Source organism: Somniosus microcephalus, chromosome 13, assembly GCF_052327205.1.
Source record: "Somniosus microcephalus isolate GS21.2 chromosome 13, FLI_Smic_1.0, whole genome shotgun sequence".
Classification (NCBI taxonomy): Eukaryota; Metazoa; Chordata; class Chondrichthyes; order Squaliformes; family Somniosidae; genus Somniosus; species Somniosus microcephalus.
The window spans coordinates 59505764-59520351 of record NC_140999.1 but is presented as its reverse complement, the minus strand read 5'-3'; the positions used below and the strand labels follow the sequence as shown (position 1 = coordinate 59520351).

The following is a 14588-nucleotide window of genomic DNA, read 5'->3' as shown; positions in this document are numbered from 1 at the left end:
AACGGGCAATCATGAAGGAGAGCTGACCTCTGTACCTGAATTCCCAATATGCACTCCTGTCCCATGGAGTTCTGCATTGGTAACATTAATTTACCCCAGTCTTCTCTCTCTATTAACTGCCACGTAACAGGGTTTGGGTCAGTTCCAAGTGTAAGTTAGCCGTAATTCGTACAAATTGGCACTAAATCGTCAGACAGGATGGAGAGCTGGCACTGAAACTGGTAATATCACCCTTATCCAGAGGGGTTGCTTTTTGGATGTTGAAGCAGGGTAGAGGGAGGTTTACTCTACATCTGGTCCATGAGAGACCTGTTCAAAACTGACACTTGGGTAAAAACTGTATGAAAAACCTTTCCTTCCTAGTGATGACCCTTCTTCCTCCTCATAAGCATCAAATTTATCGAAACTAAAAAAGTTAATAAAAAGATGTAATGTAATTATTGCATTTTTAACCAGTGTTCTTCTATATCTTTAAAAAGAGGAACTAAATTCTTAAGCAACACTCTTGAAGACATGCAATAACCTATTTGAATGTGTTAATCAATTAACCTCTTCTATTTGTCAATCAGTGATGGTATCATAGACTTTAAGGAAGGCTGTGTGTATATAAAGTAGGAGTATACCCGCTGTGTGGTGGAGCTGCACTCAGAGGGCAAGATCACTTGAAGGTGAGTTTACTCATGCAAGGGCTTTGTCTTTCTTCTCAAGTTCAGTGGTGGATGGGATGAGACAGGACAGGACGAGACAAGACGGGATAAGATGAAATGAGACAAGACAGATGAACACCTTCATTGTTATGTTTCTAATGAAACTGTGTGGCATTTTCATTGAGTAATGCGATTCTAAGGGAAATCTTTAGCAACTGTAAGGGGGAATTGTAAGGGAGTTGTTATTTTCCTGCCTCCTATTTTTAGAGTATTTTTTCACCTTTCTTAGGTCCCCTCCATGTCATTTACCCTGCCTGAAAGTTGATTCAGGTGGACAAATAGGTGAACAATGTCCCCACCAGATTTTCTGCAGCCAGTTGTGTTTTTCAGGCAAGAAAAGGGTGGCCAGTCATTGAAAGTCTCCCATTTTGTGTCTTTGCGTTCAGGTAGATTCTGTAGGCATGGACAGGTATTTCATTATGAGGGAAGCCGGTCTCAGGGTGACTCAGCTGCCTTTGGGTCCAATGACAAGAGTTGGCATGGAGGACTGTGCTCATTCAGTGAGTTAATTACAGTAAGAAGGGCTTCTGTTCAATCCCTAGGTAACCCTACATTGCCAGATAGTGTGACTATCAGATCACACTCTGGTTGATAGGGAATGAAGGTTTGCTTATGGGAATAGTCTATGGTGCAGAGCATGAGGGAAATATCTGACTAAAGCCTGAAAATAAAACAACTACTTCATCAGCAGGTTGTAGGACACTAACAGAAGGTTCTTTATAATGACAGTGCTTCCCCATTAATGAACATTACTGTTCCTCTTTAAAGGTCATAAACAATAATAAAATCAGGGGTGGCAATAGGACCATGCAACCCATGCAATTGCACAGGGTCTGGAGCCAGTCAGGGGCCCCAAGCGGATCCAGTGATATGTTTAAGGATTGTGGTAAATCGAACTCGACTCACCCCGGGCCCCAGACCGAACCTTTGCTCGGGAATCCCGCGAGGCAAATGCAACCCCTGAATAAAGTCATCGGTTTCTCTGGACAGTGAATAAATGCAGAATGGTCTACCGGATCGATCTTGGATATCGACAGAGCAGGGCCCACATCCTTTAATTTTACAAGAAAATCACTGAATTGGCAAATTGAAGAAGTGACTTCATGAACAATTTAAAAAAAAATGTAAATTCAAAATGAAATCTCTGGCAATTTGTCCTTTTGCTTCAAATTTTATTCTTCACTAGTCTGGTGCTGGAACGTCAAGTGAGTCACTCGGCTTAGGCTCTCGTGTCATTGACCCGGAATTTGTGGTCAGCAGCGAAGCGAAGGCGTTCGCCGCTGGCCCTGAAGTACACTTCACACAAGGATCTCACAATCTCTGTGTCGAGAACTTCGGGTTTTCCGACATTCAATTCAAATCAACCGTGTCTAGTGGGTGTCCCCTTGTGCGAACTGCTGTGACGTCAACATGTTGTCTGAGCAGCCAATCAAAACGCAGAATTCTCACAGACAGCGAACAAGGAAGAGAGTATTCTAACTTTTTAAAAATGTTAGAGAGAACAAATGAAATATTGGGGCTCTCACATGGGGCAAAGGCATACCTAAAATAAAGGTGGACAAACTTTAAAAAAAATTTAAGTTTCTTAAAAATTTTAATTTTTATTAAAATGGACAAATTTCACATGGCACAAGATTAAAATTAGTTTTCCAGGCCCTTAACATTTGTTTAGCAGTAATAACGCTGTCAAAACTCCCAATTACAACTAATCCCTTTGGGTCTAAGGTTTAGTGGGGAATTTAACAGTGTAAATACTGCAGAAGAGCTGAAGTTTCCGTCACTTTCCCTGATTTGACTGATTACACTGATTGCCGGCTCTGTGGGGTCACAGCGCAGTCTGTTTCAGAGCTCTCAATGCCAGACCGCAACTTCAAGATTTGCGCATGCGCCAATTCCAGATCAGTTTCAAAGGCAGAATAACGTGTTCGCAGTCATCCTGATCGCAAATTCCAGGCCATTATCGCTAAGTAAGTCTTACTCTTTTCAAAGGTCTGACTGTGGTAAGAGATTCCGAATGAGGCCAAACCAATATGGTGTGTAGCGGGTATATTTTATTCATAGACTTAAAAGAACACACAGCAGTCACAAAGTCAACAAAGTGATTCACTAGCAAAACACAAGTTACAGCGATTAATATAAAGACACGATACTACCAGGTTCCGCTGGGAAGAATGTTGTCGTCAGCACTCTCTTGCTTCTCTGCCCTTTTTAAGTGTAACTGCTTGTACTGTTTTAAATCTTGCCTTATCTTGTTCATATTTTTTTAGTCTAGCTGTTGTGGGAGATTGATAGCTAGACCTAATTAAGGACTTCCCCCTCATCTTGTAATTCTCAGCCTGTTCATCTGGCTATTGTGAGAGATAGGTAGCTGCTAGATTGCAAGGGCTTCTTGGCCTGTTGGAAAAGCATGCTGGGATACTTAGTCTTACCAATACGTAAAATATCTAAATAAGAATGTATTGGCATTCTAGGATATATCTTACAATACTGCCAGATAGTTAGGTGTTAATAGCAATGACAGAAACACTGGAAGGTTTCTAGGGAAGTAGATTGAGGAAAGAAGGTCTTAATGAGAAATAACGACAACTGAAATGACTGAGTTTTCAACAAATAATTTTGAAATAAGATCTGGGAAATGTGAAGAGTCTATAATAAAAAAAACAAAGAAAAAGTTGCCTTTCACAACCTCAGGATGTCGTAAAGTGCTTTACTGCCAATGAAGTACTTATGAAGTGTACTCACTATTGTAATGTAGGAAACACAGCAACCAAATTGTGCACAGCAAGGTCCCACTAACAGCAATGAAATAAATGATCAAATAATCTGTTTTAGCGATGTTAGTTGAGGGATAAATATTGGGCAGGACACCGGGGAGAAATTCCCAGCTCTTCTTCAAAATAGTGCCATGGGGTCTTTTATGTCCACCTGAGAGGGCAGACAGGGCATCAATTTAACGTCTCATCCATAAAACGGCACCTCCAAAAGTGCAGCACTCCCTTAATTCTGCACTGGAATGTCAGCCTAGATTACATGCTCAAGTCTCTGGAGTGGGGCTTGGACCCACAACCTTCTGAAGCAGAGACGAGAGTGAACCCAAATGAGCCACAGCTAACACTTAGAATTCAGCAAGAATTCTGAATTCTGCATTTAATGGCTGATGTTAAGTTCCAGTATATTCCAAATGACCGTGATTAGCTGAAGCCTGTCCTTATTCAGCCACTTCAGCCCCTGGTAATTTTATCACTAATTGTGCAAATGCACAATGATTGTGTATCGGTTGTGTTATCACAATAGTTTCAACTGCGTTTTGCAGAACAGGATATGAATTTTTTCAAAAAACTGGACTGCTCAGGTTATTTGTTAGTTTGTGACAAGCTGACTAATCAATTATTGCATTCTGTATTTATTTTTTATAGATTGTACTCTGTGGCCAAGACCTTGATAATGTGATTCATTAGTCTGAAGATCCTTGTAGACGTGCTTATTTTTTGTAAAATTTGGCATTTAAAAAAATTGCGTATTTATAAAAATTTTAAATTTTAATTGTGTGCATTTTCTGTGTATGCCCAGACTGTATAGGGTTCAAAGTCCTCTGTTTCACTATTTTAGCAAAGTGATTTAACCTGTTTAAAATGAGCAGATTAATGAATTTGTTGAAACAACCAGCAGTGGTATTTCCCCAAACACACAATCTATTTCATTAAAAAATAGGAATGAGCTCCAATTGGAAACCATAGAAGTTTACAGCGCAGAAGTAGGCCATTCAGCCCATTACCACATTCAACGGATCATCCTCCGGCATTTCCGCTACCTCCAAAGTGATCCCACCACCAAATGTATCTTCCCCTCCCCTCCCCATTCAGCATTCCGTAGGGACCGCTCCCTCCGAGACACCCTAGTCCACTCCTCTATCACCCCAAACAGCCCTTCCCCTTCGCCTGGCACCTTCCCGTGCAAGCGGAGGAGATGTAACACCTGCCCCTATACCTCCCCCCTTCCCACTGTCCAGGGCCCCAAACACCCCTTCCAGGTGAAACAGCGATTTACTTGTACTTCTCGCAATCTAGTATACTGTATTCGCTGCTCACGATGCAGTCTCCTCTACATTGGGGAGACCAAACACAGATTGGGTGACCGCTTTGCGGAACACCTCCATTCAGTCCGTAAGGGTGACCCCGAGCTTCCGGTCGCCTGTCATTTTAATTCACCGCTCCATTCCCACTCGGACCTCACCGTCCTTGGCCTCTTGTATTGTTCCACGGAAGCTCAACGTAAACTCGAGGAACAGCACCTCATCTTCCGATTAGGCACTCTGCAGCCTTCCGGACTCAATATCGAGTTCAACAATTTCAGACCATAACCTCGGCCCCTATTACACATTTTTTTCTTGTAATCTTTCCACTCCTTTCCCCCCCCCCCCCACTTTCCTTTTGTTTCTCTCTCACACCTGGCAGCTATCTCTTGCCCTGCCAGTACACTTTACACCTAATCTCAGCCTATTACCAGCTCGTCTAGCTCTTTTGTTTCTTTCACTTCTTTTGTCCGATCGCAGCCCTGCCTTCGATCTAATTTCTTTTCTTTCCAGTTTTGAAGAAGGGTTCGACCCGAAACGTCAACTCAAATTTCTCTCCACGGATGTTGCCTGACCTGCTGAGTTTTTCCAGCATTTTCTGTTGTTATTTCAGCCCATTGTGGTAATGGCAGCTCTTTGCAAGAGCAATCCAAAACTAATCCCCCTGCCCTGCTCTCTCCACATAGCCCTGTATCTGCCTCTAATTAAAATACTGTTGCCTTAAAAGATGCAAAGGTGTCTGACTAAACTACTCCCAATGCAAAAGCTCTAACAACTCTCTAAATAAAGATATTTCTTGAAGAATCCTCTCTTCATTCTCTTAATAACAATTTTACTTTGATAGCCCTCTTGTTATAGCTGCCTAACCAGAGGCAATATAAATCAAAGCTGTTGCTGAAATTGCTCCATTCGGTCTATCAAACCACTTCATAATTTAAAAAACCTCTATTAAATCTCCTCTTAGCTTTCTCTGCTCCATTGGAAATAGTCCCAGTCTCTCAAGACTCGCTTCATAGTACTTTCTCACCCCTGGTATCATTCTGTTGCATATACGCTGTAGGTTCTCTGGCTTTAATGCTCTGTCTAGAATGGGATGCCCAAAACTGTGTGTGCCTGGGGCTTAGGGGAAACTTAGGGAAACTTAGGGGAGACTTCCAAAAGGCATTTGACAAGGTGCCACACAAAAGATTATTGCTTAAGATAAAAAATCACGGGATTGGGGGTAATATTCTGGCATGGATAGAGGATTGGCTATCTAACAGAAGGCAGAGAGTTGGGATAAATGGTTCATTCTCAGACTGGCAATCAGTAACTAGTGGTGTTCCGCAGGGGTCAGTGCTGGGTCCCCAACTCTTTACAATCTATATTAATGATTTGGAGGAGGGGACCGAGTGTAACATATCAAAGTTTGCAGATGATACTAAGATGGGAGGGAAAGTAGTGAGTGAGGAGGACATAAAAAACCTGCAAGGGGACATAGACAGGCTAAGTAAATGGGCAGAGATTTGGCAGATGGAATACAATACTGGAAAGTGTGAGGTTATGCACTTTGGCAGGAAAAATCGTAGAGCAAGTTATTATCTTAATGGCAAGAAACTGGAAAGTACTGAAGTACAAAGGGATCTGGGGGTCCTGGTGCACGAAACTCAAAAGGTTAGTATGCATGTGCAGCAAGTGATTAAGAAGGCCAATGGAATGTTGGCTTTCATTGCTAGGGGGATAGAATATAAAAATAGGGAGGTATTGCTTCAGTTGTACAAGGTATTGGTGAGACCGCACCTGGAATACTGCATACAGTTTTGGTGTCCATACTTAAGAAAAGACATACTTGCTCTCGAGTCAGTACAAAGAAGGTTCACTCGGTTAATCCCAGGGATGAGGGGATGGACATATGAGGAGAGGTTGAGTAGATTGGGACTCTACTCATTGGAGTTCAGAAGAATGAGAGGTGATCTTATTGAAATATATAAGATTGTGAAGGGGTTGGATCGGGTGGATGCGGGGAGGATGTTCCCGATGGGTGAAACTAGAACTAGGGGGCATAGTCTTAGAATAAGGGGCTGCTCTTTCAAAACTGAGATGAGGAGGAACTACTTCACTCAGAGGGTGGTAGGTCCATGGAATATGCTGCCCCAAAAAGCTGTAGAAGCTACATCATTACATAAATTTAAAACAGAAATAGACAGTTTCCTAGAAGTAAAGGGAATTAAGGGTTACGGGGAGCGGGCAGGAATTTAAACATGAGTCTAGGTTCGGATCGGTCATGGCCCTGTGGGTAGCGGAGCGGGCCCAGGGGCCGTGTAGCCTGATCCTGCTCCTATTTCGTGTGTCTAATTCTGTTAGATTCAGGAGATGGTTCTGTGATAGTAGATTGGCGGTTAGGATCAGATCAGCCATGATCTTATTGAATGGCGGAGCAGGCTCGAGGGGCCGATTGGCCTACTCCTGCTCCTATTTCTTATGTTCTTATGTTCTAAGTACTGACCACAGTATAATATGTCATAGTCATAGAGTGTCATAACGGCCCACCGAGTCCGTGCCGGCTCTCTGTGGAGCAATCCAGTCAGTCCCATTACCCCGCCCTATCCCCGTAGCCCTGCAAGTTTATTTCCCTCAAGTGCCTACCCAGTCTCCCCTTGAAAACATTGAGTGTCTCCGTTTCCACCACTTCCATCAGCAACAAGTTCCAGGTCCTCACCACTCACTGCGTAAAAACATTTTTCCTCACATCCCCCCTGTATCTCTTGCCCAAAACCTTAAATCTGTGTCCCCTAGTCCTTGTACCATCAAACAGTGGGAACAGTCTTTCCCTATCTAGCCTATCCAAACCCGTCATAATCTTGTACACCTCTATCAAATCACCCCTCAACCTCCTTTGCTCTAATGAAAACAAATCCAGCTTCTCCAACCTATCCTTGTAGCTAAGATCCCCCATTCCCAGTACCATTCTGGTAAATCTCCTCTGCACCCTCTCAAGGGCTTTCACATCCTTCCTAAAGTGTGGTGACCAGAACTGGACGCAATACGCCAGTTGTGGCCTAACCAGTGCTTTATAAATGTTCAGCATAACTTCCCTACTTTTGTACTAAATACCTCTATTTATGAAGCCCAAGATCCCATATGCTTTGCTAACCACTCTCTCAATATGTCCTGTCACCTTCAGGGACCTATGCATATTAACTCCCAGGTCCCTCTGTCCCTGTACACTCTTTAAAATTGTGCCATTAAGTGTATATTGCCTCTCCTTGTTCCTTTTTTTAATTCATTTATGGGATCAGGCGTCGCTGGTAATGCCAGCATTTATTGCCCATCCCTAGTTGCCCTTGAGAAGGTGTTGGTGAGCCGACTTCTTGAACCGCTGCAGTCCGTGTGGTGATGGTACTCCCACAGTGCTGTTAGGTAGGGAGTTCCAGGATTTTGACCCAGCGACGATGAAGGATCAGCGATATACTTCTAAGTCAGGATGGTGTGTGACTTGGAGGGGAACTTGCAGGTGGTGGTGTTCCCATGCGCCTGCTGCCCTTGTCCTTCCAAAATGCATCACCTCACACTTCTCTGTATTAAATTCCATCTGCCACTTGTCTGCCCATTCTGCTAGCCTTTCTATTTCCTGCTGCAGTCGATTGGTATCATCCTCACTGTTTGCCACACCCCCAAGTTTGGTGTCATCGGCAAACTTAGATATTCTACTCTGTATTCCAATATCCAGATCATTTATATATATCAAAAAAAGCAGTGGCATCAGCACTGACCCTTGGGGAACACCACTGTCTACCATCCTCCAGTCTGAAAATCAGCCATTTACCACAACTCGCTGTTTTCTATCCTTATTTGTATGTGTATGTGTACAATGTGTGTAATTAAGTGTGAGTATGTACACTGCATGTTAGGGCTGGATTTTCTCAATGGGGGCGCATTGGGGGCAGGACTGCTGGTTGTCGGGTTTCAGTCCCGCCCCAACGAAGTCCGGCTAACTCACGCTATTTTCATTTGATTGACCTTGTTGAGTCCACCCTGCGGGCTTAGCTGGCCAATTAAGGGAAAGCCAGTGACAGAGGACGTCAGCGTATGACGTTTCACAGATGAATTGTCAGACAGCTTTGAGCTCGGTTGCGCTAGGTTTTTCACTGCAATTCGCCCGAAATCGGCGTAACCCACATAAAGGATCGCGGAATTTTAAGCGTGAATTACGTTCAGTGCAATTCGAGTTTCTGCGATCAGTTGCGCTAGTTTGAAAAACATCGCACTAAAACCGGCCCCGCCCACAAAATTGGCCACGCCCCCAGGATTAATTAAACACCATGACGAGTTTTCACTAATTGTGCTCGTTTGTGGGCCTTCGAGGAGGCTCTAAAAGTTAAGCTGGTTCTTTAGGGTGCAGGGACACTAATAGGCACATTTGAAAAGCTTTTGAATGTAATTTTTTTTAATTTACGAAGAAACTGACTACTGAACTCCAATCGAACTAGTAAATGGTTCTGTATATTTTTTTTAAGTAATTTAAAATTGGATTACTCACAGGTGGTGGACTGACACTGATTAAAAATGCTTTTTTTTGCGAAGTACTCATTTTCAGCTGTATTAATCAAACCGCACCTAGTTATCACTCATAAATGTATCGAGGAATATATTTTAAAGCAATTTTAAAAAAAATTACGTTCTAAAACACTGCCCGATCGCGCTGGTTCATGGCAGGTTTTGCATTTGGCGATATGCAAATGAGCTCGAGGAAAAAAACTTCTCAAAACAGGTGCAATTTTGGGCTCAATTTGTGCCCGGATTGCCGATTACCAAAACGGAAACTCTACCAAAAGAAGAACTTTCTGCTCACTTCAAACAGTGCCACGGAATCCTTAAGATCCCCCTGAAATGACAAACAAGAGCCTCATCTAAAGGATGGTACCTCCAAAAATGCAATGCCATAGCTAAATGGACAGCGTGCCAGAAAATTCAATTCCACAGACTGTGTCTATGATGACGTCTCCTGTTCAGTCAAGCTGAGGTGCAAAATACACTCCGGCATTTTGAAATAGATTGTTCCACCCTCACACTTTCTGCAGCTATTCTGCTGCTTCTCATTGTCCCCTTTCTGTCTTTAGATTTCCTGTTGCCCAACCTCTCTCTGACTTAGAAAGGTGACAGCAATTCAAAGATTAAGATGAATAATATCTTTTTATCTTCCTCTCCATGCTGACTAGCTTAAAAAAAAAACTTTTCCATAGTAATCTATCAAAACCATGTCTAATGCCATTGGTTTTACTCCTTTAGATTGTCCATCATGAAGTTCTCTCTGTTTCTGGGCTGTGTAGTGGTGTCTATTCTGGTTGCAGCCTCAGGCCACATATTTGATTCAGCACTGGATGAAGATTGGAAGAACTGGAAATCACAGTATGAGAAGCAGTACACGGAGGTAAAAGGGAATTTGTTCTAGAACGGAATCTACTCCAAACATTCATCTCACTCAGAAGGGGGAAGGGATTCAACGCATTTGCTAAACTGCTGACAATTTCCACCTAGAGTCTTTACCTCTCTTTTGTTTCAAGTTTCAGTACAATGCGAAGAATTCTGTATGGTACAACTACTGGTACCTCAGTGATCTTAATATAAAGGTTTGCACCACGCGCTGAGCAGAACAGGACTGTTCTCAATGGCTGGGTTTGTGCAGGGTGTACAATAATTGATGATGCGTGTAATCCTATGTGTTGGAACCAGCTTTGTTCCTCCTTGATACCAGTGATGATAGTTAATGCTGTTCCTGAGACTGAGGTTAATGTTCATGGAAAGAGTTGCTTGGCTTGCTATGTGTAGCAAAATGAAATATATATTATTTTTAATAAAATGATGTCATCACTAAGCATATGATGAGAATATTAATAGGATACAGTTGAGGGAATCGAACCTGTGAAATACATAACTTTGATATTCCCCTTTATTATCAAATTTCTCCATTACTCACTCCTAAAATATTCTGTAACCAGCAATGAGCCTGTTGAACTTATTCAGTCATTTATTTCTACTGTACTTTTAGCGTCAGTCGCTCAGACTGGTGGTTCAATCTGCTTTAGGTTTGAGTGTGTTTGGGAAGGGTAATGACAGCACACTCTCTGATATTAATGAAGGGATAGAAACCTGAATGCAAAATATTATTTCAGCTTTTGCACAGGGAATTTTAATACTATTTTATAATTACACCGATGAAAGGGCTAGAGCTTGACTGGCGAAATGTCTTTTTTCAGGAAGAAGAGGGCTACAGAAGAATGATATGGGAGGACAATATGAGATACATTGAACAACACAACCTGGAGCACGCAATGGGGAAGCACACATTTACTGTGGGAATGAACCAGTTTGGAGATCTGGTGTGTACAAGATGTATAATATGGGGGAGGTGTTATTATTGAATGAGGTGTGATATGGTTAGTGATATCATAGCACCTCATTTAACAAAGGCTCCCTTACCAATGTCAAAATAGATTCTCCTCTCCATTTTACATCTCATTTCATCCTATTTGCTCTTGTTAAACAGCCAGCACCATGGGCTGGGGCACTGCCTGTATGTCTGCTGCACTTTTGTTTTTGCCAGTGAGAATAAGAAAATGGGATGACCAAGCTAACTGGCACCATAGAAATGATGGGTAGTGTTGGCTGTGCTCAGCATACCAGTCATCCTCGGTTCCGAGGGACTGCCTAAGAAGAGAGAGAAGAGAGATGCATTAATCTCTCCTTGGCCCTAACCTCCCCACAGTGATGGACTAAAACCCAAGATTGGGATCAATGGGAATTTAGATTCATTGTCATTATATTTTATCATAAAAATCGATTCAACTGTTGGAAAATTGGTGTGAAACAAGGGCAATGACTCATGGGAGACAGGTCCACAGGCAGCCTCTGTTTTCTCGGTCTTGATGTTTGAGCCTCAACGGTTAGTGTGGGCAGAGTAATTGACCAGGACAGCATCAAAACTAAACCTGATCCTTGTGCAACAGCTACTCTCCAGTGCACTGAATTGTGATCAGAAATGGGAATCCTGCCTAACTTTCTCCTCTAAGGCCAATTATAGGCCCCAATAGCAGCCCCAGCTGAAATCAGTAAATTAAGCACAGGCTGGTGGTGGAACCTGAGACCCTCCTGATCGGTACGGCTCAGTTATGCGCCAATAAACTCAGCCATCATGGGGGAATGGCAGCTTTTACTCTTTCTCCTCATGACACGATGGGCCAAATGGCCTCCTGGGGGAATGGCAGCTTTTACCCATACTCCTCACTGGTGAAAGTTCTCTGTCAGATTAAAATTACCGTAGAAGATTATCAAATGTTTTCACGTAAAATAAAGCACACGTATAATAACTGCTGCCATTTTGATTATTGTACCATAGACCAGAGATGTTTTATCGCCTTCAGGCTGTGCCACCCTCTACTTTATACTGGCCTGTGAAGAAATGGATGGACTCATGTTTTCCTGCAGTTCCTTTATTTTAGTCAAAGATTAGACATGAGTATGGAGTGTGAGCACTGCTTGATACACTCTTCTTCCTTTGTCGCTAGACTCAGTGAATGGATGAAAATGAAACCCTGGGAGGCGATCTACCCTCCTCCTGCACATTCTCCATTAAAAGTCAGTCTCTTCATTAATAAAGGTCCATGTACTTGACTTTCTAGACCACTGAAGAGTTCAATAAACTCATGAATGGATTCCTCCACGTCGAAGCTGATAACTCAACTGAAGAAGTTGATGAAGTTGATGAAGATGATGAAATTGATGATGTTGACTGGCGCAGGAGAGGCTATGTTACTCCAGTAAAGGACCAGGTAAAAATCGGAAGGAATCCTTCTAGCGATTATTAAGTGTAAGGTTCTGAATATATGTTGAAGTTATGACGGGCTTGTAGGAACCGGCAAGGAAGGTGCAGCTTTGGCTTTAGCTCCTATTTGCCTGAAACTACCTCTTCTGCTTGCTCATTGCTGCTGTTTACGTGTGCTGGTTATGACCAGGCATGAATGATGGAGACATGGGATGTTTAAAACAGAGCTGGAAGAAAAGAAGAAAATATAAGGACAGAAAATAGGGAAAACAGAAGTTCCCAGAAAAAAATTTGGTTTAAAATAAAATGGAACAATTTCCAAAGAGGAATGAAAGGAAAATAGACAAAGAGAATAAGGGGGAAACTAGAACAAATTTAAGTAGAAGATAGAGGTAAAAAAGAAATTGTGGGGAAGGAGAGCAACTGGAGGTCCAAGCAAAGAGATAAAAGTTTGGAGCGAGAGAGGGGCACAGTCTCTGACTTTTTGTACCTGGTACTCAGGATGCTCTCCCGTCATGTTATAGGCAATTAATCCCCAATTATTATCCATTTAATGACAATGCCTCACTTTCCAACAATTATTAGTTGGATTGTAGGACACCAATGTAGAACTTATAAAGACTCTGGTTCATGTCTTCTTAACTATAAAATGCAATTGGCTTTTAAACTCAGACAACCAACAGGTGTAAAATTATTAACATAATCACAGTGTTTAAAACTTCTCCTTTACAGATTGAGATAAAATCCACAGATATGCATAACTTGATCTCACCTTAAAATTCTAATAATTTTAATATAATTTTTCCTGTGTTTCTTTCTTTTAATTTTTTTCAGTTAATTTGGGCTGATTGAGATGAAGGGTGTTAGTGCTGAGGAGAGAACACTTTTCTAATTCAATCACCTAGTGCCAAGCATCCCCAGGTCGGGTACAGCTACAGGAGAGTAAAGCTCCCTCTAATCTGCCCTCAGTGTGTTTAGCAACAACCTCAAACAAACACGCCTCCATCGCTCAACAGACCCGACACCAAGCGGCGGGGGAGGCAATTTATATTATTAAAGAACTTGTTAACAGGCATTTAAAAACTATTTTAAGCTCACCTTTAGATTTTAAGACTTGGCCCACGGCTTCCCTGCTGCTCAGGGATCACGTCAGGTAAGGAGGTCGGGAGTTGTGTTGGGATGGGATGATTTCTTAACTTGACAGCTGCAAATGGTCTATAAAAGCTCCCATTTCATAGCTGTTCACTTTCCAAGGTCAAAAGCTGTTGCTTACTGCATTTGGAAGACAGGTTGAGCTTTATGCAGCTTGCAAGTGTTTGGAACAAACTTTCTATCCAGTGTCACCTCATTGCAACAACCTCTCTGACCATTGACAGATCGCTTCTGTCATCTCAACCTCACCTGCCATCTATCCCATCAGTATTGGTGTCCTTGAAAATATCTCACCTTGGTCCTCAGAATCTGACCACAATCAGCCACAACACCAGCAGCACCAGGCACACCAGCAGCACCAACAACAACACCAACCTTCTCCGCAATCAACTGATGCTGCACAGGACACAGTGCATCAGCACCTGACCATATTGTTGCCCGGGAGGCCAGGGATGGCCTCATCATGGCCAGATTTAGTTCACTTGATGCTGTACACCCTGGCTGCCACATAATGTGCCAGGTTGGCACCACCCCCCACCAACACCATAAAGCATCCCTACAATGCCCAAGCTATTCCTTTCACACTCATCGCCATTGCAGAGGGTACCGTTATGTCTCACTATTCACTGCAACTCACTAAGCCACTTCCAAAGGTGCACACAAATCTGTCCAAGAACGCATACTGTTTAAAATAAAGATTTCAATGTTTGACAGCACATTAACAGAAACTTTACTTGAACATTGGCTAAAACACCCAGGTGCCTACCTTTGTGTTGTTAGTTGGTATGATTGGACTAGGATGAGGGTGAATGCGAGGGATAGCTAGTGAGATGGGGAAGTGATAATATAGCGAGGA

The 14588-nt window shown here is 42.6% G+C and overlaps 1 protein-coding gene across 2 annotated transcripts in view; it reads left to right on the top strand.

The window, feature by feature from the left end:
- The first annotated feature begins 572 nt into the window (after positions 1-572).
- The window catches only part of LOC147108353 (digestive cysteine proteinase 2-like), a 50315-nt gene continuing 36299 nt past the window's right edge, over positions 573-14588 (top strand). The window contains exons 1-4 of one of the 2 annotated variants that reach the window (XM_086004947.1): positions 573-668; positions 10048-10189; positions 11016-11138; positions 12438-12587. In XM_086004947.1, coding sequence (XP_085861073.1) covers positions 10058-10189; positions 11016-11138; positions 12438-12587 — 405 coding nt within the window. In that variant the 5' untranslated portion in view covers positions 573-668; positions 10048-10057. The remainder of the gene's footprint in view (positions 669-10047; positions 10190-11015; positions 11139-12437; positions 12588-14588) is intronic. The other variant, XM_086004946.1, reaches the window with a different exon arrangement.